Source organism: Pyrus communis, chromosome 10 (genome assembly GCF_963583255.1).
Source record: "Pyrus communis chromosome 10, drPyrComm1.1, whole genome shotgun sequence".
NCBI lineage: Eukaryota > Viridiplantae > Streptophyta > Magnoliopsida > Rosales > Rosaceae > Pyrus > Pyrus communis.
The window spans coordinates 14,720,951-14,742,405 of NC_084812.1; the positions used below are offsets into that span (position 1 = coordinate 14,720,951).

At 38.5% G+C, this 21,455-nt stretch overlaps 4 protein-coding genes across 5 annotated transcripts in view; all 4 read left to right on the forward strand.

The window, feature by feature from the left end:
* The first annotated feature begins 6,556 nt into the window (after positions 1–6,556).
* The window catches only part of LOC137748807 (small ribosomal subunit protein uS15-like), a 29,723-nt gene continuing 14,824 nt past the window's right edge, over positions 6,557–21,455 (forward strand). Inside the window, exons 1-5 of one of the 2 annotated variants that reach the window (XM_068488995.1) lie at positions 6,557–6,711; positions 6,838–6,910; positions 7,483–7,621; positions 7,715–7,901; positions 8,480–8,799. In XM_068488995.1, coding sequence (XP_068345096.1) covers positions 6,689–6,711; positions 6,838–6,910; positions 7,483–7,621; positions 7,715–7,901; positions 8,480–8,513 — 456 coding nt within the window. In that variant the 5' untranslated portion in view covers positions 6,557–6,688 and the 3' untranslated portion in view covers positions 8,514–8,799. Of the gene's footprint in view, positions 6,712–6,837; positions 6,911–7,482; positions 7,622–7,714; positions 7,902–8,479; positions 8,800–21,455 lie in introns of those variants that run through there. The other variant, XM_068488996.1, reaches the window with a different exon arrangement.
* On the forward strand, positions 10,675–11,385 carry LOC137747181 (uncharacterized; the record flags this gene model as incomplete). The annotated part of the gene is made up of 2 exons (XM_068487229.1): positions 10,675–10,939; positions 11,027–11,385. Coding segments are annotated over 2 exons (624 nt in total), but the record flags the coding sequence as incomplete, so codon positions are not given.
* On the forward strand, positions 13,987–15,882 carry LOC137749012 (eukaryotic translation initiation factor 3 subunit I-like). Its single transcript, XM_068489191.1, has 7 exons — positions 13,987–14,386; positions 14,548–14,675; positions 14,771–14,890; positions 14,987–15,076; positions 15,261–15,347; positions 15,447–15,526; positions 15,807–15,882. The coding sequence occupies exons 1-7, from the start codon at positions 13,987–13,989 to the stop codon at positions 15,880–15,882; spliced, it is 981 nt and encodes a 326-aa protein (XP_068345292.1).
* LOC137748805 (uncharacterized) lies at positions 18,509–21,414 on the forward strand. Its single transcript, XM_068488992.1, has 8 exons — positions 18,509–18,698; positions 18,983–19,099; positions 19,208–19,355; positions 19,440–19,529; positions 20,087–20,141; positions 20,278–20,400; positions 20,969–21,025; positions 21,124–21,414. The coding sequence occupies exons 1-8, from the start codon at positions 18,652–18,654 to the stop codon at positions 21,252–21,254; spliced, it is 768 nt and encodes a 255-aa protein (XP_068345093.1). The 5' UTR covers positions 18,509–18,651; the 3' UTR covers positions 21,255–21,414.

The window sequence follows — 21,455 nt, forward strand, 5'->3', positions numbered from 1 at the left end:
TCCATATGGAGAATGAACCGAGATTGATTCACGTGATGTGGAATTCATAAAGAATGACTTCCCAAAACTTGGCGATACTTTAAAAAACCTTGATCTCCATAAGTTTGAGAAAGGTGAAGAACTCGTAACATCTTCAAGCAAAGAAGGGAAATTAATTTCCAATCCGATGGTCACTGAAGATGATGTATGAGGACTTGATCAAAGTGGAAGTACACAAACCAGTGGGAGTAATGTATCCTTGGACACTTAAGATAATATGCCCAATGATGAGAGCATACCCTTTGAAACTCATGGTCACACAGTTCGAAGAAGCAAGAGATGCCACATTCCCAAACATCATTTTGAGGTTGACAGGGAGGTCTTCATTTACATACCTTCAGAGGAAGACGAACCTTCTTCTTACAAACAAGCATTGTCTTTAACGGCCAAAGAAAAGTGGATAACTGTAATAGAGGAAAAGATGAGCTCTATAAACAAAAATAATGTTTGGGAGTTAGTTAATCTTCCACCTGGGCGTAAAACCATTGGAAACAAGTGGGTTTTAAAAATCAAGTGCAAGGTGGATGGTTCAATTGACAAATGTAAGGCACGCCTTGTGGCGAAAAGATACACTCAACACTTGGGTGTAGACTATGAAGAGACATTCTCCCCTATGGTGAGGTTTGCCTCTATTCGCCTCATTTTAGCTATTGTTGCTCAACTAGATTTGGAACTTTACAAAATGGATGTTAAGACAGCATTTCTCAAAGAAGAACTAGACGAAGAGATATACATAGATCAACCTCTAGGCTTCGAGGCCAAGGGACAAGAGCGCAAAGTTTGCCGCCTAAAATGTTCCATATATGGCCTCAAGAAAACGTCTAGACAATGGAACATTAGATCCATAATTCAATCACTTCATTTGGTTTTGTGATGATTGAGGAAGACCACTATGTGTATCTTAAGAAATCCGGGAAAAGTATTCTCATACTTTCTCTATATGTTAACGATATCCTAATAGCAGGAAATGACAAAACCTCCATAGAAACCACGAAAGCATGGTTGTCATCCCATTTTGAGATAACAGATATGGGTGAAGCACATTATGTGCTTGGAGTTAAGATGTCGAGATATCACTCAAGGAAACTTCTAAGTTTGTCTTAAGAAACTTACATTAAGAAGGTACTTGAATGATTTAAGATGGAGAACTCCAAACCCATAGACACTCCTATGGAAAAAGGCGCGATATTTTCCTTAGAACAGTGTCCAAAGACTAAGAAAGAGAAATAATAAATGGCAAACATCCCCTATGCCTCTGCAGTAGGAAGTCTGATGTACGCGATGCTTTGCACACGCCCAGACATTTGTCATGCCGTGGGCATGGTAAGCCGCTATCAAAGTAATCCTAGATGAGCTCACTAGCAAGCCGTCAAGAGGATTATGAAATACCTGCAAGGAACAAAAGACTTGGACCTATGTTATTAAGGAGGAGATTTGAAGTTGAGAGGATATAGTGATCCAGACTGGGCAAGCGATAGAGATGAACGTAATGTTGGAAATGTGCCCTAAAACCAATCATATGATGATACTTTATGGACATTTCACATGTTAAACTAATCTAGTTTAATATTAAGGGCAAACATTATTGTTTGAGCCGTCTCATATAAATGTTATATGCTTAAACGATAAGTCCAAGGAATATGTGATTGGAAGAATGCGATCTAAAGAAGTTAGATTCATGAGACCATTCTTTCGTTGACACATCCTAAACGTTCCTGATCATAGGATTGTCAATTGGGCATTGACAGTCCGTTAAGATCAGTATGTGTTATGTCTTCTCTCAGGGAGAGTGACTAGTCTCGAGTCATTGGTGTGTGTGACATCAAGACAAATACGTAGGTGCTCAATAGAGAATGAGTTCACTGAACACGATCAACGAAGAGTTCTCATATTCATGTCACATGAGAACTCATGGTTGGGATAATGCAAATTAGTCTTTTGACCTGAGGCATCACAGTTGTCTTGTGGTTAGGTCCTTAATCTTTGATTATGTCAAAGTCACTCCATCAGGAGGGTGTCCACGGCATCGTTGGGGTTAAGCCACTTAGCCATGGAGGCAAGTGAATGCGCAACAAGGGATCTCTAACCTTCAAACTGTTTGAGGGAGAATACTCTATGATATGATTAAGAATCTTTGGCCAAAGTATGAATGAGATTTAGGAATGTGTTCCAAATCACATTCAAGGTAATCATATAAGCACAAGACTCACATTGGATAGTAGACATGAATAAACTATCAAACCAAACAATGTGGTCAAGAGTATTGTATTAGAGAAAAACCGTATTGCATTTGTAATCCTAAAACTGAATAGGTTCTCCACCTCTTCTGATTAGCTTGGGTAACCATGACATGCTGCTAGGCGTCAACCATGGTTTGTGGAAGCCCTAAAAGTGTATTATCACTAACGGGAGAATTGAAAGTAAGTTTCAATTCACAATCGATTTGAAAGAGTTTGAATCGCCCACTGCCTCGCTAAAAGGAACCTAATGGATCGTACACCGTGTAAGGTAGAGATTGAAGATTCAACGAAGATGAGTAAGAATAATTAAATGGTTTAATTATTTATGGCAAGGATTAATTAATATGTTAATTAATCAAACGAATAAGTTCGTTAAAGACCTCGGGATAGTTTTGGACCTTAAGGCCCAATGGGCTTTGAACGTCAAGTCCATTGACTTAAGTTGTATGACAACTTAATGAATAATGATTCACAAAGGCCCAAATAGCCCAATAAATCCCCTAAGGCTGGCCATTTAGAGGAGGGTAGTGAACTTGGCTTAATTGCAAGTTTGCCACTCCATTGTGAGGTGGTATAAAGACATCTTTATAGCCATTTCATCCTTAGGGTTTTCTAAGGAGTAAAGATGAGAAGAAAAAAAACCTCCATTTGCTCTCAAAGAGGCCGGCCACCTTGGAGGGATCATCTAGCAATCAAACTCCTCCAAGGTCACTCATTTCTTCTACAATATGCCTTGGTGTGGAGATTTAGAGGTTCTCAATTTAGGGAACTTGGAGAAACCTTTTCATCCATCCAAATCCATGGATCTAAGATGCAAGGAATGAAGGCCCTCTCTTTGGGTGATTAGCCTTTGCTTATGCAAAGAGGAGTCTACAAAGGTATTGATTTCTCAACTCACTTTGTTTTGAGTTGAGTCTTGGTTCACCTATCTACTAGGCTTTAAAGTTCATGGGTTAAGTTTTGTTTTTGAGTGCATATAAACATGATTCCGCCTTTTAATTGTTAATTGCATGTTGTTGATGTTGCTCAAATGAACTTGTTTTTCACAAATCATCCTTCACGTAAGTCCACCTCAGGTTATGCTTTTGTCCTTGGAGGTGGAATTGTTTCTTGGTGTAGCAAGAAACAAACTTGTTTTGCTTTGTCCATAATGGAGTCAAAATATGTTGCCCTTGGATCAACTGTTCAAGAAGCTGTTTGGCTTAGGAGGTTTCTACGACAGATGAGAGTTATAACTTATGCTCAAGAAGTTGTACTTGTCTACTGTGATAGTACTTCAGCCTTAGCATACATTAAAGATCCTAAGTATCATGGCAAATCTAAGCACATAGATACACGATATCATTTCTTTAAGAACAAGGTTACCAAGGGTAAAGTAGTGTTGAAACATATCTCGACCAGTAATATGCTTGTTGATCCCATGACTAAACCCATAATTAGAAAGTCATTTATGACTCATGTAAAGAATATGGGTTTATGTAGGGTTTGATGTGTTTTTTCTTTGTATTTGACATTATTATTGAGTAAAAAGGCATTGAAGTTTTTCATTTCATATTTGTTTATTTTTGAAATGTTTGTTTACACATCTTTACGAGTGTCACCAAGTTAGAATCGATTTTTTACATGAACGATTCACCCTGGCCATGAGATAGTGAGTAGGATGAGACATTTGTGTCCTCATTGCATTGGACTGCAAGACTGGACATGTGTATGTTGAATGTACCAATATGCACAAGGTAAACGTCACTTTAGAAATGTCTGAGATGAGACTTAACAGAAGTCGAACATGAAATTTATTTTATGTTGAAGTTTGTAAAGCCGGATATGAGTATCTAAATGGGCACCGAGAAGGCGACTAGGCTAGCAAACTCAGGTTAGGCGTTTGTGTAGTGACTAGACTAAGATTTGTATGGTGTATGTCCAATGGACATGTGACACACTCACTGAAATAAGGATACACCATAGCATACAAATCATACTGTATGTGATATAACTGACTAATAATGAGAGTGATGAATTGATACCTGCTTTAATCACTATGTGAACCACAAGGAATCTATACGATTCCACCTTTATGCCATTTGAACTAAAGTTTATGTCAAAAAGATGAGGTTTGATGATCGCCACTTTAGCACATTTATCTAAGACAGTCAAGTTGCTACTGTCCCAAGAGGTTTGTCTAGGCAAGCAGTTAAACCAAATTAGACTGACATGAGAGCTTAAGGAAAACAGTTCAAAGATAAAACCATGTCATGCGATTCATTAGCTACGCGGCGTCTTTTGATATTTGTTATCAAACATAAGACATGGATAAATGATACTTGTGAGACATGACATTGTTTTTTATTTCATAACGAGGGATAAAGAATGTCAAGTCTGGTGTGTGACGAACAGTTTGGGGTATAAAGCAATGAACTTCTGAGTGATGCACTGTTGTTAGTTTAGTGATAGCTTAATGGCAGTGCTTCTGGTTATGTATGTTCTTTCTCGCGAGGTCGCGCGTTCCATTTCCTATATGAGGAGATAGACTAGAATGGATGTGACTTAAGTGTGTTGATTGAGACTATACCACACCCTATGTGGTTGAGTGAGAGATGTAGGATTTATCTTATGGGATAAATAAATATCAAAGGATATTCCACCCACATGAGGATATTAACCTCTTAATTATCTATGTGATAATTAGATGAAAATCAAGGGATATTCATATTAGAATATACTTGGGATTATCATGGGATTTTCAGTTTTTGTACGCTCTTCCCAACCACTATATAAGGAGGCTTTGTGGAAGAGAGAAAATACAAAAAGAAACACAAGCTTGTCCATAGTTCAAATACTCTAGTTAGATCTTTAGGGCTATCACTTTCGGCCCTAGGTCTTGGGAGGCAAAAACCAAAGGGCAACTCGACATACCATAGCCAACCCGACGACCTGCGAGGTTCCAGACGTGCACGAAGGGTCAGAGCAGTTGTTCATATTTGTAGGAGCGTGTTGAGATTCAAGTTTCTGCATAAAAAGTACACACATCCTTCTGAATTTATTTATAGTCTTCCAACAAGAACATTTTGCTTATTTCATATAGTTTTTGTATTTGTATCACAAATGAAACCCGATTATCGACATAGAATGGTTTGATTGTCTTCCATAACAATCATGTACAAAGTCATAAGCAGGCTCGGGGTGACTTAACAACATTTTTAGCGTGTGATTACATTAGGGAAGATCTCGGATCAAATTAAATCGGGAAAGTGATAAAGATTAGTCTCTGTTCATTCACAAGCTCATACAGTAGTATATGCAAGAGGGATGCAAACGCAAAAGACAAATGTGTGTGTACAATTGCCAATGAAAAATGAAGTGCAAGATGTTTCTCCCTCTTAACATATCTTACATTTGTCCATTTGATCATATGATTTAGGTTATGGAGTTGGTGGATATAATTCACAGTTCAACTGAACTTTGTCCTGCTAATAGATCTTAGTTTAGCCATAAGATTAGGAGAATAAAGATTTTTTTTTTTTTTTCTTCTCTTTTGTCAATAATAATTGAATAAGAAAAATTCAAGACATGTACAGAAGGGTATGAAGAAACATAAAATATGAGGCTTGATTCAAAGTGAGACCCAAGATACATTGCCTTGTTTACCTTGCCTCTCGGTCGATCCGAATCAAATCTATATGTAGGCAATGAATCTTTACTAGGAAAATAATAATTTTTACGCCAAAATGAATCGTGGTCTGAGACTTAAAGTACAACTGCTTAAAGAAAAACTAGCAAATGGCCACACACAGAGCGCGTGTGTGTAAATTTTTTTATTTTATTTTTAAATAAAAGGAGAGATGAGGAGAGTGAGAGAGAATGTGGGACAATGGAGAGAGCTTTAATTTTAATTTTTTATTTTTAATTAAAGATATGTTAGAATCACATGTAGGTAACGATTTGAAAAGGAAAAAACAAAAAGCAAAATTTTAGGTGTAGAAAATTACATTTTTGCCTATATTTCTTATTCATGTTTAATTTTAATTAGAGAGTTAAAATGGTAATTTCATAAAATTTTGGTTGACGATTTTGTGTTTGAAGTTTTGGCATGTTTGCCAAATGACTATTGAGTCTTATGTTGGCCCAAGGGCCGAATAAGTACAATCATAAGAAAGTAGGCCCAAAGATTTAATTAGTTAAGCCCACGGGCCGAAGTAATAAACAAAGATTGTTAAAAACCCTAGCCCAAGGACTGAACAGCAATAAACAAAAATTATTAAAAACCCTAGCCACCACCTTGCTTATATTCGTTGTTACTGATAGGACCTAGCGTTTCTGGTCGACCAACAGAGAGAGAGTGTGAGAGAGAGAGGGAGCGGCGGAGCTAAAGTCACCAGCAGCTGCATATACACTACTACAAGCCGGCAATCATGGGGCGTATGCACAGCAGAGGGTTCGTTCTCTTCTCATTCTCTGAACAAAGTTCTGTGAGCCGATGATTTGTGCTCTTTGAGCCGTTGATTTGACTGGGATTGATCCGTTTTTCATGGTGGCTTTTGTGTTTTGTGGTGTTTTGCAGAAAGGGTATTTCAGCTTCGGCTTTGCCGTACAAGAGGACCCCACCTAGCTGGTTGAAGACCTCTACACAGGATGTGAGAAAACCCCAACTCTTTAGCTCTTGAATTAATTTGGGTTGTTTTAGGTTTTTGTTTGGTTGATGAGAATATGGGTTGTGTTTAGATTTGTTTGGCTGATGAGAAAATGGACTATAGTTCGAATATTTAGCTCAATTTTGTTCCCCATTGTTGGAAAATCTAGGTTCATTGCTATTTGGTTTCGGATGTTAAAAGATTTAAACTGATTTTATGATTTCATTTTATGGGTAGTATTTTATAATTTTGGCAACCAGGCCGCACTGTGTTGTTTAATCTGTTTCTGATGTGCTGTTTGTATTGATTGACTGATGAAGATCTACAATTGATCTTGTTGAAGCTAATAAAACATGGAGTTTGATATCGCTGTCTTTTCCTTTTAGGTTTAATAGCACATCAGAAACAGATTAAACAACACAGTGCGGCCTTTTCCTTTTAGGTTTAATAAAACATGGAGTTTGATCTTGTTGAAGCTAATAAAACATGGAGTTTGTATTGATTGACCCAAATTTTCTATTTGTGTTTTGTGCATTATGGTTTAATAGCTTATCAGGTTGGTTTTTTCCTTTTAGGTTGAGGAGAACATCTGTAAGTTTGCCAAGAAGGGTCTGACACCCTCTCAAATTGGTGTTATTCTTCGTGATTCTCACGGTATTGCTCAGGTGAAGAGTGTCACTGGCAGCAAGATCTTGCGTATTCTGAAGGCTCATGGTGCGTATCTTGAATTTATTTTCATAATAACCTCTTTGTTCATAGGAGAAATCTTGAAAATTATATCTTATACTTTCCTTTTTGCGTGGTTAGGTCTTGCCCCTGAAATTCCTGAGGATCTTTACCACCTGATCAAGAAGGCTGTCTCAATCAGGAAGCATTTGGAGAGGAACAGGAAGGACAAGGATTCTAAATTTAGACTGATTCTGGTTGAGAGCAGAATCCATCGCCTTGCTCGTTACTACAAGAAGACAAAGAAGCTTCCACCAGTCTGGAAGTAGTAAGTACCTTTTTGTATTTCATTTTAAGTAGTCATAGATTTCATTAATCTTACCTGAAGATGCGCAGATGGGTCATTGCCTTCAAAACACTTGAGAATTTTATCAGAATAGTTGAGTAATAAACACTGCCATAGGTCTGCTAAATCAAACTTTGGGTATGGGTCCAAGCAGTTTAATCTTTGATGCGGTTTTACAAATCTTGGATTTAGTTCATGTATTCTATAAGTAATAAACCACTGCCCTAACCAAATTGTGTACTGTATTATGTAAACTAATTCGTTTTCTGGTGTTCTTACGTATCCAAAATCGGAATACCTTATTAAACGTGGTAATCTAATATTTGTTCCCTTGAAGAATGAAATTTGAGTCATGTCAAAGTGTGTTGGTTTTCCTCCTAATTCATATTTATGCTTGTTATATAAGTAATAAATCATTGTTAGGCTGAAGCGGGCCTCACCATGAAATCGTTGTTGTTCCGTGTCTTGTACTATAAGTTTACATGTCAACCGTCGTGTCATTTGCAATGAAATTGTAGCGGCTACCTTGAATGCTTACTCCTTTGTTCTGTTGTTTGCAGTGAATCGACGACCGCCAGCACTCTTGTGGCTTAGGAAGGATATGACTGGCAACAGTTTTGGGTGCTCCTGTTAATGTACTTTTTAAGAGAGTAGTACTTATGCTTTAATGTCTTATTTTCTTTCATTTGCTTCAAGTTGGATGACTTAATTCAGAATCCTGTGGAGCACTCCTTCGTTGTCGACGCCCGTTTCGGATATTTTTCTCGTATTCAGCTGCATAACTGTGCTATCTCTCGTGTTTGTTTAGTTTTCCATGGGGAGTTGATTTTGGTCACCATATATGAAAAATCAAACAAAAGCGATCAGAGTTCTCTGCCTACACCCACACCTGGGTTTTCTATTCAAATTCTTCAATTGGGTGTTGCCATATTCGATTTACTTAAAAGAGTAAACTATTGATTTCCCTCCTAATTTTCACGTAGCTTTCAATTTACCCTCTATTATTTAATCCTCGTTAATCACTATTTTTTGCATGCTATATAATTAGCTTGTATTGTATTTAGTGTAACGTAAGAGAGATGGATGATTTTTTTATTTTTGTTGACAAGACGCATGATACTTAACCACAATAACGGAAAGTAATCATGCATTTATACCATGGTTTGAGTTTGATCTTCCTCGCCTCTAACAACTAAGGAGAGTATTCAATTGGGGATTTGTGAGATTTTAATGCATTTTTATGGAATTTAAAAGATTTGGAGAGATTCCAGATAAAATTTTAATTCACTTCCCTTACAATCTCATGAGTAAATGTGAGATTTGTGGATACTTAAAATGCATTACGAAATATCTTCAGTTCTCTCCTATTCCTCAACTTTTTCAAATTCTTTAAAATAAATTTCTAATTGAATACAGTTTTAATAAACTATCTTAAAATCTGAATTAAATATATTTTGAATCACTTAAAATTATGATTGAATACACTTTAAATTATAGAGGATCGTTTAAAATCCTGATTAGATATCCCTAAATCTATTATAAGAATTAAAAACTCTTAAAATTTCAATTGGATGCACCCTCCTAAGTATTTAATTCACTAAGAGCAACTCCACCCCTAAAGACTTTGCGCCAGCACCCAGCCCATTTATCCACTTCAGTGAACAGTAATAGACTCTAATGAACAGTAATAGGCCAAAGCATCTCCACCCCAAACAAAATGTGCTGGCACCCAGTCTAAAAATGCACTGGCACAAACGATCTCCACCCCTACAAAATGCGTTGGCACCCAGTCCATTTAAAATATTAAATAACTTTTTTATAAAATAATAAATAAAAAAATAGTTTTAATTTCGGATAGGATTTTTAACCAATCTCGTCACGCCACGTGTCATTATCCGAACGTACTATTTTTTGAATGGATTTCCGCTAAGATTTTCAACCAATCCCGACAACCCACGTGTCACTTCCTGTTTACAATAATTTAGGCAAGATTTCGATAAAATTTTTAACCAATCTTGTCACGCCACGTGTCATTATCCGAACGTACTATTTTGTAGATAGATTTCTGATAAGATTTTCAACCAATCCCGACACGCCACGTGTCACTTCCTATTTACAATAATTTAGCCAAGATTTCGATAAGATTTTCAACCAATCACGTAGTGCCACGTGGCATTGTCCAGAACCTCATCTTCTTTTTTTTTGTCCATATAAACCCTACATCCCTACATCCATCCTTACACTAAACTCAATCCTTTTTTTTAGCTCAGAATTCTTCTTTATCGTTTTCAAATCTTGAGTTCTTACAATGTCTTCTTCAAGGAAAGCGTATAAACAGTTGCAAGAGCAGGAGAAAAGGTTGTTGGCACAACAGGAAGAATTGGTCAATCTTGACCAAGGTGGAGGTGGAGATGAGGCCTTCGCAATGGATGAGGATGAGGATGATCACCATAGAAGGCGGAGGGCCTCACATTCCCGCCGTATCATGGAAGCTATGGGTCAGATAGCCAAACCCAGACGTGCGGCAAACATCGATAGAAGAAGGGAAAGATGAGGTAAAGATCTCTTGGAAGATTATTTTATTCCCAACAGCGTTTTCCCTGATCATGTTTTTAGACGTCGTTTTAAAATGCAACGAAGTTTGTTCGATAAAATCATGAGTGATGTTTGCAACCATGATCCATATTTTGTGCAAAAAGAGGATGCTTTTCATGTTCTAGGTCTTCTTTCTGAGCAAAAAATTACGGCTGCCTTGCAAATGCTTGCATATGGAGCATCTGCAGATCAAGTGGATGAGATCACAAGGATGGGAAAAACAACAGTTCTGGAGTCCCTAATGCGGTTTTGCTCTGCAATTGAAGCCCTCTACACCAATGAGTACCTTCGGCAACCCACGCCAAGGGACATGCGAAGGCTTCTGAGGAAGGGTGAGATGCGAGGCTTCCCTGGCATGATTGGAAGCATCGACTGCATGCACTGGACATGGAAAAACTGTCCAAGTACGTGGCAAGAAGCTTATGGCGACAGAAAATGAGCCAAAAGCATCATTTTAGAAGCGATGGCTTCTTTTGATACATGAATTTGGCATGCTTTTTTTGGTGTTCCAGGAGCTCAGAATGACATAAATGTCCTTGCCCAATCTCCAGTGTTTGACGAACTGCTACAAGGAAATGGGCCGAGATGCACATATTGGGTTAATGGTAATAAATACGAGGGACCATACTACCTTGCAGATGGTATTTACCCAAGGTGGTTAACATTTGTCAAAACAGTGCCACATCCGCAGAGTGAAAAAGAGAAACACTTCGTAAAGTGTCAAGAAGGGTGTAGGAAGGATATCGAGCGTTGTTTTGGTATCCTGCAAGCTCGTTGGGCCATTGTCAGGGCTGCAGCTAGAATGTTTGATGTCGAGGCTCTTCGATCCATCATGATGACGTGTATTATTCTCCACAACATGATTGTTGAAGACGAGTATGATTATGATGTCGTCGATGAATACGAGTCGGATCCGATGAACAACTCAAGAACACAAATCTACTATGCTCATGACCGGACCGAAGATCCCGTGCAACACGAGCTGTTGGAACGGGATGGACGTTACAATGAATTGATCGTTCAACGGTACACTTCATTGCAAGAGCCATACTGGCACATAACCCGCCAGAATGACTTGATTGACCATCAGTGGAGATTGCACGAAGGCGAAGATAATTAAAATAAGGCTTGTGGTTGAAGAATAAAGTGTATTTTTTTTTAAGTAATCTTATTTAGTGTGTTTTTTTTTTTAAAGTTTAAATGGTGAGGTTATGTAATGTTATTTGGTGTAATTTTAAATAAAGTTCTAAAAATAAATAAGAAATTACATAAGAAATTAAATAAAATTCTAAAAGTAAATAAGAAATTAAATAAAGTTCTAAAAATAAATAAGAAATTACATAAGAAATTAAACAAAGTTCTAAAAATAAATAAGAAATTACATAAGAAATTAAATAAAGTAGTACAAATAAATGCAAAATTATACAAAGTCTGTGGAGTTAGGATATGTGGTGCTAGGATCTTGGTTGCTATGATTTTTGTAGCTGGAACCCCCTTGACTTGTTTCGGCATCTCTTGCACGCCTCCTTCGCACGACATCTCTTTTTTCTGATGTCCAAAAATATTTTGAATTCGGAGACAGTCCTACTAGAGACTTGTTCATAGTGTCACGATCTGTTTGAGCCATCCTTTCTTCTCTAAGCATCTCATTCTCTCGATGAAGTGCTTCTCTAATCATCTCGTTCTCTCGATTAACTATTTCTCTTTGTCTCTCAGCCGCCGCATCACGAGCCTCAGTTGTCACATCCCGGCCTGGGGCGAATCACTTCCCGGGCCCGCTTCACCACCGTAGCACGATATTGTCCGCTTTGGGCTTACCATTCCCTCACGGTTTTGTTTTTGGGAACTCACGAGCAACTTCCCAGTGGGTCACCCATCATGGGATTGCTCTAGCCCCCTTCTCGCTTAACTTCGGAGTTCCTACGGAACCCAAAGCCAGTGAGCTCCCAAAAGGCCTCGTGCTAGGTAGGGATGAGAATATACATTTAAGGATCACTCATCTGGGCGATGTGGGATGTCACAATCCACCCCCCTTAGGGCAATCTTTGACAATTTGCCAACATTCCCATTTGTTGAATGATTTGTTATGGTTCTTTGCATTGTAGAATGCTTGTGCTTGTAGTGTCTATAAAAATGTGGGATAAGATAGTATTAAAAAATACGGGTGTAACACAAATAAATAAATTAAAATATTGATGGGCGTGGAATGCATATTACATAGAAATTACATAAGAAATTAAATAAATTAAAATATTGATGTGGGTGGAATGCATATAAATAAATAAAAATATTGTTACCTCATCCGCTAAACTTGTCTCACTACGCAGATTACCAGAAGTATGAGAGATGACGTTTTTCCAACAAGTAAAGGATGCGTTGAGTTTTTTCCAACAACCTTGAGGACCTTGACTAGATTTGGCATCTTTTCCATGTACATTGCAAAACGATTTTGTAATTTTACTCCACATTTCTCGCTTATCCATCTCATTACCCGTAATCGGGTCATGAGTAGTGCGAACCCAACATTCACACAACGTAACATCTTCACTGAGCTTCCACGAAGTCATTTTTTTCTCTCAAAGTGTACAAAATATTCAAATGTAGAAAGTGTAGAAAGTGTAGAAAATATTGAAATGTGGTGTAAGGTGGAAGATGAGGGTTAGGTATTTATAGAAAAAAAAATTAATTTTTTAAAATTTTTCTGTATTTTAAAAAAAAAAAATCACAAGTTTTAATTAATTTTTAATAAATTTTAATGTTGTAATTAATCTGGACCGTTAGATTTGAAAAATAATCAAATCCAACAGCCAACCAGCTGCCACGTGGCCAACAGTCAAATTTCTGACCGTTGGGCCTTTTTTTTTTTTTTTTAAGTTTTATTTTTGGTGAAAAAAACGTGGACCGTTGATCTGTGATCGGACGGTCCAATTTAAAAGTCAAATTTAAATTTTTTTACCGTTGGAAATCCAACGGCCTACAAAAACTAGCCGTTGGAAATCCAACGACTCTGAGGAGGGCCACGTAGCCCTCAGCTGTTCGAAGGCAAGTTGGCCTGAACGCGGGCCCCACCGCTTGCAAAACTGTTGCCTACTCACGCCCAGTCACGAGTGTTGTGCACACGCCAACCTTTTGGACCGGCTTCTGGGTCTGTCCGAAATGGGCTGGCCTGCTGCCTGGCTTGGGCTGGATGCCAGGCTGTTTTGCGGGCTGGAGGTGTTGGACAGGGTGCGGGCTGTTTTTTGCGGGCTGGAACTGCTCTAACGCAACAGCTCAAAAAAAAAAAATAATAATAATAATTGTTTACAAGAAACTCTCTTAATACAGTACTTTTTTTTGGCGCGAAGGAGGATATGAACTCCGAGTCCCAACTGGGTTTTGGAGTTTTTTGGGTACAAATAGCTGGGATTAGGATTTAGGAAACTGTAAACCCTAGTTCCCCAAATTCCTCTAGATTTTCCCGCTGTATCCAAACATGAGGCCAATACTGATGAAGGGGCATGAGAGGCCCTTGACCTTCCTCAAGTACAACAGGGACGGCGACCTCCTCTTCTCTTGCGCCAAGGATCACAAACCCACCGTCTGGTTCGCCGACAATGGGGAGCACCTCGGCACCTACCGCGGCCACAATGGCGCCGTTTGGTGCTGCGACGTTTCCCGGGACTCCTCCCGCCTCATCACTGGTAGCGCTGATCAGACCGCCAAGCTCTGGGACGTTCAGACCGGCCGACTGCTCTTCACCTTCAACTTTGACTCCCCGGCCAGGGCTGTTGACTTATCCGTCGGCGATCGGCTGGCTGTTATCACCACCGACCCCTTCATGGGGCTCACTTCCGCGATTCACGTCAAGCGCATTGACAGAGACCCCGAAGATCGTAACAATAATCTCCTCTTATTTGCTTTGCCCTGTTTTTAGTTTATACAACGAAATTGAATACGATGTTTTTTTATTACGAGCGATATTACTACTTTAAGCTAAACTAATTCAAAGGCAATTTTGAATGTAGTATATAATTCGTTGGTTTCGATTTTTCAGAGGTTGGTGAATCGATTTTGATTCTCAAGGGACCTAAGGGACGAATTAATAGAGCTGTTTGGGGGCCCTTGAACAGAACCATCATAAGCGCCGGAGAAGACGCAGTTATTCGCATTTGGGATGCAGAGGTGAGTTATTGTTGGCTTGTTCAATTCTTGCATTTGAAATTTCGAAACTTTTCGTTAACTTTGTTGGCAATGAGTGTTGTGTTGTTGTATTGCAGACCGGTAAATTACTTAAGGAGAACGACCAGGAAGTGGGTCACAAAAAGACGATAACTTCACTTACAAAATCCGCCGATGGTTCACATTTCCTAACTGGTTCCCTTGATCAATCTGCCAAGGCAATGCATCTCATACTCGCCGCCTTTCTTTTGTTCGTATTGAGTTGTTGCCGGCTCTGTACTCTTTTTGTGGGTTTTCTGTTGCGTATCTTTTAGCTTTGGGATACTAGAGAGTTGACACTTATCAAGACCTATGTGACAGAGCGTCCAGTCAATGCTGTTGCAATGTCTCCTCTTCTTGATCATGTAAGTAAATTTCATCTCAAATGGGTTTGCATTATCTTCTTGCCAACTTGTTTCAAGTCAGAAAGTTTCCGGCATAAGTTCTAAGTTTGAAGATTTGATTATACTTAATCAACACACTTAGTTCCATCGCATCTCTCATTTACACGTAATTAATCAAAACAAAATGCTTTTTGTTGCTGTCCAGGTGGTACTTGGTGGTGGTCAGTATGCAGGAGATGTCACCAGAACTGATCATCGTGCTGGGAAATTCGAAGCCAAATTCTACGACAAGGTAAACCATTCGACTTTGTTTATGTTTTGTAGAATGAATGTTCTTTGTTGTCGTCTCTTCAGTACATGGTTTTTAATTTTTTTTTTCCGGATCCTATAGATTCTTGAAGAAGAGATTGGAGGTGTTAAAGGGCATTTTGGACCTTTAAATGCTTTGGCTTTCAATCCCGACGGCAGAAGGTATAGTTCGATTCCATAAATGTATTGGTTAGTTTCATGAAATTACCCCTAAAATTAATTTACTCTTGAAATCGAGATGAAATCGTGCTTAATTAATGAAATCGTGCTTAATTAAGGGTGCTGGAGTTTAATCTAAAGTGGTAGGGGAAAATTGTCTGCTTATATGCATTGAGAAGGTTGTTCTGGAACTAGGAATTTCATGTTGTTTTGATTAAAAACGTTTTAGCATTGATATTTAGGTTTTGTTTTACTATTTGTTTACTCCTTTTTTAACTGTCAGTTTCTCAAGTGGAGGTGAGGATGGATTCATACGTCTGCATCACTTCGACCCTGATTACTTCAACATCAAGATTTAGGTTGCAGAGCGTGCCGGAAAAGCTATTTCTCCCCTTCCCAAACCAGTCGTGTAGAAGAATTTGCAGATGAGATGATCGTTTTTATCATTCCCGGTAGTTCCAGTTAATTTTCAGATTTGATTTTAACTCTACAATTTTAGGAAAAAAGAGAACAAAAATGTAAACAGCTGACATGATAGTACAAGTTTCAGTTTGGTTTTTAGAAGCATTTTGAAGCACAACATTTCTACTTGTATTGTCTTGACAAGCTAGGTTTGAAATGAAGACTTCGTATTGGACATTTTATTCTCAATTTCCTTTCGATATAGGGCATATTTAATCTTCATTTACCCTTGTTCATATCAACGGGCTTATAGCTTAGTTGATTATAAGCGTTCACCCTTTGCATTTGAGGTCCCGAGCAATGATTCCCTCCTCTCACAATATCGCTTCTATAAAATAAAAAATGTTCATACGGTTAATTGGAAAAGAGTACTGTGTTTATAAGCAACATTCAAGTAGGCTCATATATTCATCTGGCTATGCCATCTTCCCAGTTCACTGGCTATGAACAATGTAGCTTCTATTCTGCTACGTCATCCACAGCTGCACATTTACAAAGCAATTCACTATGGCTTACGAGCATCTGTGAAGGAACCCCATCACGTCAAATGCAGTTCACCGGTTCTAAAACAGTTGAGTAGAAGATTATATTTATATAGTTTGCATCAGTAACTTGAATCTGTTACACTACCACTCCCCTGCATCCAAGCACAAACCCTACCGCTCGTAGCCCACACTGCCACCCCAAACACGAGAAACGTGAAGTACCATTGTTTACTCTCAGTGCACCGAAGCTCCAAAGAAAACTTGCCCTTGGAGTGTGCGTAAAAACATTCGATCCTTGAGAATTGGTGTATGAAGAACTTACCGTACCTAATTGGTCATCAAGAAGAAACTAGTGGGAGATTTAGCAGGAAGAGCTTGAAGGAGCTAAAACTGCAATCTGCTGGATTCTCATGACCAAAATTGTGGAAATGATGGAGGACGATTCCGCTAATACCTCTTAAATAAATGGTATATGAAGAAATATGATGAGTTATTCAACTAAAGACCGTATGAACTACAACTAATTAATGAGGCCGCCGTTTTTACCAAGAAATGTGTTAGTATATATGTGTTAGACCCTAAAATAACAAAGCTTACGTGGCGCGCAGGCCGAATAACTAATAAGCTAACTAAGTTCAGGGCATGCCAACTCGTCGGCCGAGCTCGGCTGAGGAGTAAAATTCGTTGTTGTCGCGTTGAGCGCGTTGCTGACTTCTTAATTTTGCGACTATGACCGAGGAAGGAACGCTCTCGGTCTTTGGGTTCTAGAGCCTGAAGACGAGGCTGCTAGTTCTGCGAAGTTCACAAATCGTCGATGCCCGATTCGGTCACCGTGATTATATTTGTAAGAGTATAAGCACGTCGAATCGACACCAGACTATATGGACACAAATATTCAAAGGTGATGTATGTCTTGATGTTGAACGTGGTTCGGCCGTCAGAATGCCGAACTCTAAAACTCACTTGTGAGTATCCAATCATAAAATCACTTGGCGTCCGATACGCCGAATTTCGTAACTCGTAACATCTTACTTCGTCGAGAGGGCTGATAAGATGACCCCTGCCAATAAGGATTCGAAAACCCTTCTCGACCGAGACTTGGATAAGTAACCAGTAGGCCTCGACGCAGTGCTGTTTATCCAAACTGAAGGTGCTCCTCAGTCCGCTGATTCTACGGCAACAGTGCTGTTTATCCAAACTGAAGGTGTGTCGGCGGAAAAAGAAAAGGAAAATTCTCAAGGTGTTTGAGAGGTTTTGCGCAGGGCAATTGTAAGTTGAATTGAAGGTCCTTCATTGTTGCATGATTTCTTGTATTTATAGCACCAACTCCTTGAGATCGAATTAAACCCCTATCTGGATTGGGAGTCCTTGCTCCGTTCCAACTTTGCTTCAAACCACCCTACTCCCATTAGGACTTTGAACTCACCCCCCTTGGGGGCTTTGTTCATTGCTGGTCGAGAATCCTAGTTGCACCAGGACTCCCTCGACCCTCTTTACTTATCTGGGCTATTCCTTCTTGCGATAGGACTCGACCATCCCTGCTAAATGGCCCGGAATCAATCAGGCAGCCCATAGCATTTTGACACAACTTTGGGCCAAGCATAAACTTACCCTTGGCCCAGCAATATTATTTTGAGTCCAAACAATATGTTTAATATTTAATGGGGTTATGCTAATGCTAATGCCATACTATTCTACTTATTTGATATGCATTTAATTAGTTAAATTAGCGTTGGACATTTTCTATATAACACAAAATGTCTGATGGTAGTTAGAAGAAGACTGCAATATTTATGTCATCTTCTTGGCCTCCGAAAGAATAAACTGATAGAACGAAGCTACCCGTTGGTTCTTTATAAAAATAAAATGTGTATATATATATATATATGTTAAAAAAAAAAAAGTGTCAAAGGTGTGGGGTTTTACCTTATCCTTCAGATCACTTGTTTTACGTTAGTTTAGGACATTTAGGTCAAATTCCTTATATGGGATAATGTTGCATTCATCATCATTCCATCTCTCTCAGACTCTCGGGGCATCGCAAAATCTCGTGACATTCATGTGGGCGTCTGTCACCGAAAATAACATTTGAGTTCTACGCCACTACCGTGTTCTCCTTCCACGTAGCCCTAAATCTCCTCCACCTCCCTCACCCTTTCCAGCTTTCCTGCTCTGGTTTTCATGGACAACAACAATCGCAACGTCAGCAGCAGCAGTACCTCCAGAAGGTAGTTTCTTCCCCTTCCCATTTCCTCTCCTATCCTGTTTGGTTGCTGAGAAAATGGGGAACGAGTTCAGATTAAACAAAATCAGAATTGTGACCTTCCTTTGTTTTCTGAGAAATTTATTCCATTTTTTCATTGTTTCAATCAATTCACCCTTCTTTTGGGAATTTCTCGATAAAAGTTGGGAAATTTTTATTTTTTTTCCATTTAACGGCAGAGGAATAATGGAGTTTGTGCTTACCTATAACAAATACTGTGAAATTCTGATTGTGTATTTTTGTGGGCAGTGGTGGAGGAGGAAGAGATTGGGAGGTGAAAAATCATAGTGAAACATCGAAAGGACGCGGAGGCGGCGGAGGTGGTGGCTCCGGCAAAGATAAAATTGACGCACTTGGTAGATTATTGTAAGCACTACACTGGCCTATCTGTTAATTATTTGTTAATTATTGTTAGGGTAATGCAGCTTAATGGCATAGTTTATTTAAACTCTAGCCTCTCTGTTACTTATTTAGGACGCGTATATTGCGCCATATGGCGGGTGAGTTGAGTTTGAATATGCGAAGCGATGGATATGTGAAGGTTAATGATCTATTAAAGCTAAACATAAAGACATTTGCTAATATTCCGTTGAGATCACATACTATTGATGAGATTAAGGAGGTTAGTGATCAGTTCTCGATAGTCCTTTATTTGTTAGATGAACTGCATAAATAGGATGCTTAATTATGTGTTGCGTCTTGTTAGGCTGTCAGAAAGGATAATAAGCAGCGCTTTGGCCTCTTGGAAGAAAATGGGGAACTTTTGATACGTGCAAACCAAGGCCACACAACAACGGTAATTTATCTTGAATATCCGTTTTGAGTCGCTTCATGGAGATGCGAGACCTTCTGTTAATTGCTTGAATTGTCAACTGTTTCCGTAGATTACTGTTTTCCTGCTTTAGTCACACGCTATCCAAGTAGTTTTTGTCTGTGTAATCTTGTGAAATCACAGCAAGGTATTAACTCGTTTCTCTTTGCATAATCTTGTGAAAGCACGGCCAGGTTAGAGTCTTTCTGTAAGTGGAATCTTTGTTGAGTCTTGAAAATTTGGTTAAGCTGGAGAATTGTTACCTTACACTCTAAGACTGGATGTCCTTTCATTATTTTTTCTTGAGCTCTGAGTGTCAGATCATTATGTAGATACTTATGGAATACTTAACAAATCAGAATTTAGTTATCCAGTTTATTTGTCCTGTGCATTTTTAGATTATGGATCTGCCTAAAATGCTAGCTTAAGAATGCCATTGTATTTACCATTTTTTGCGTTGTGCGTTTTTGGATTGAGCATCCATCTATACTTGTTGGCTTTAACATTATATGTTAATATCTACTTTGCGTGTATATTGACAGATAGTTGAATCTGAAAGATTGTTGACACCAATCCTTTCATCTGAAGAAGTTCCAGGTTTATCTTTTAGTGTGCAATCTTATTGCATTCTTAGCACATAATTTCTCAGTCAAGAATGAAGAGTTGTGCGTGTTTCTATGGAAATTTTACCCCTTTGTTTGTCTCACTGTTTTTCTTTCCCTTTGATTTGCAGTTTGCGTGCATGGGACCTACAGGAAGAATTTGGAATCGATATTAGGCTCCGGTCTAAAGACCATGAAAAGATTGCATGTTCACTTCTCACGTGGCTTGCCAACAGATGGGCAAGTGATTAGCGGTACTGTGTTTGATTAGGATTATTGATTAGTAAATTTTTCTTTTCATGAACCTGTGATGATGAACCGTCTTTCATTTATAATCGCACATGAATGACAACACTTGTCTGGGGAGGACCATTTGTAGACCCAATTTCTAAAACTTAGCACTTATCTATGCAATTTTTTGTAGACCTGAAAGTTTTACATATGTTTGCCATTTTTAAAGGTTAAAATTTTTCTCTTAGTTCATCAACTCTGTTGCAAGTTGTATACAAAGTTTACTTTAGTGAAGAAACAAATGAAGTAATACTGTTCACAGGTGGTGAACCTATTAAAGTATGTGATACAAGTTCTCCACCTTTGTGTCTAACCTCGATGAATTCTGCATTTTGTGGTCACCGACTTTTTCAGAATTTTAGATTTCTTAAAATTTTTTAGTCATTCTCTAGTGTTTTAACTGGTAATAACTATCATGACTTAATGAGCTATAGTGGCAATGATTCTGAAAATATACAAAAGTTATTCATTTGAATCCAAGACACTTTTTTCGTCATACTGTAATAACTTGTTTGATTTGTATTCTTGTAGGTATGAGGTGCAGTGCTAATGTTTTGATCTATCTCGATGTTAAAAAAGCTTTAGAAGGTATAGTTTTACAAACCATTCATTATCGTAGTTCAGAATTTTCTTTTACATTTGTCATGAACCCAAGCACCTATGATTTCTTGTAATTTTCATTGCAGAGGGAATGAAGTTTTACATTTCAGAGAACAAGGTGATCTTGACTGAAGGTTTTGATGGTGTTATTCCAGTCAAGTACTTTGAGAAAATAGAATCATGGCCCGATAGAAAGCCGATACCTTTCTCAACCTAAATCGGTTGGATGCAATCGTTCCATTTCTCTATTTCATTTCCGACCCGTTGGAGGATTGTAGCAACTATATGAGATGCAACGATTCTGTTTTTCGTAACATATGTAAAGCCGGTTGTTGTCAGCAATTTTCTTATCAATGGAAATCAAATTTGATGTTTTTTATGTTAGATTGATGTCTTTATGTCTACACAACTAGAAGAC

What these genes read in the sequence shown, in the direction of transcription:
- LOC137749012 (XM_068489191.1), top strand. Translation starts at nt 13,987, where the DNA reads ATGAGGCCAATACTGATGAAGGGGCATGAGAGGCCCTTGACCTTCCTC. An exon ending in TGACAGAGACCCCGAAGATC is followed by an intron (nt 14,387 to 14,547) that starts GTAACAATAATC and finishes TCGATTTTTCAG; the next exon opens with AGGTTGGTGAATCGATTTTG. An exon ending in TTCGCATTTGGGATGCAGAG is followed by an intron (nt 14,676 to 14,770) that starts GTGAGTTATTGT and finishes GTTGTATTGCAG; the next exon opens with ACCGGTAAATTACTTAAGGA.
- LOC137748805 (XM_068488992.1), top strand. Translation starts at nt 18,652, where the DNA reads ATGGACAACAACAATCGCAACGTCAGCAGCAGCAGTACCTCCAGAAG. An exon ending in AGCAGCAGTACCTCCAGAAG is followed by an intron (nt 18,699 to 18,982) that starts GTAGTTTCTTCC and finishes TTTTGTGGGCAG; the next exon opens with TGGTGGAGGAGGAAGAGATT. An exon ending in TGTTAAAAAAGCTTTAGAAG is followed by an intron (nt 21,026 to 21,123) that starts GTATAGTTTTAC and finishes TTTTCATTGCAG; the next exon opens with AGGGAATGAAGTTTTACATT.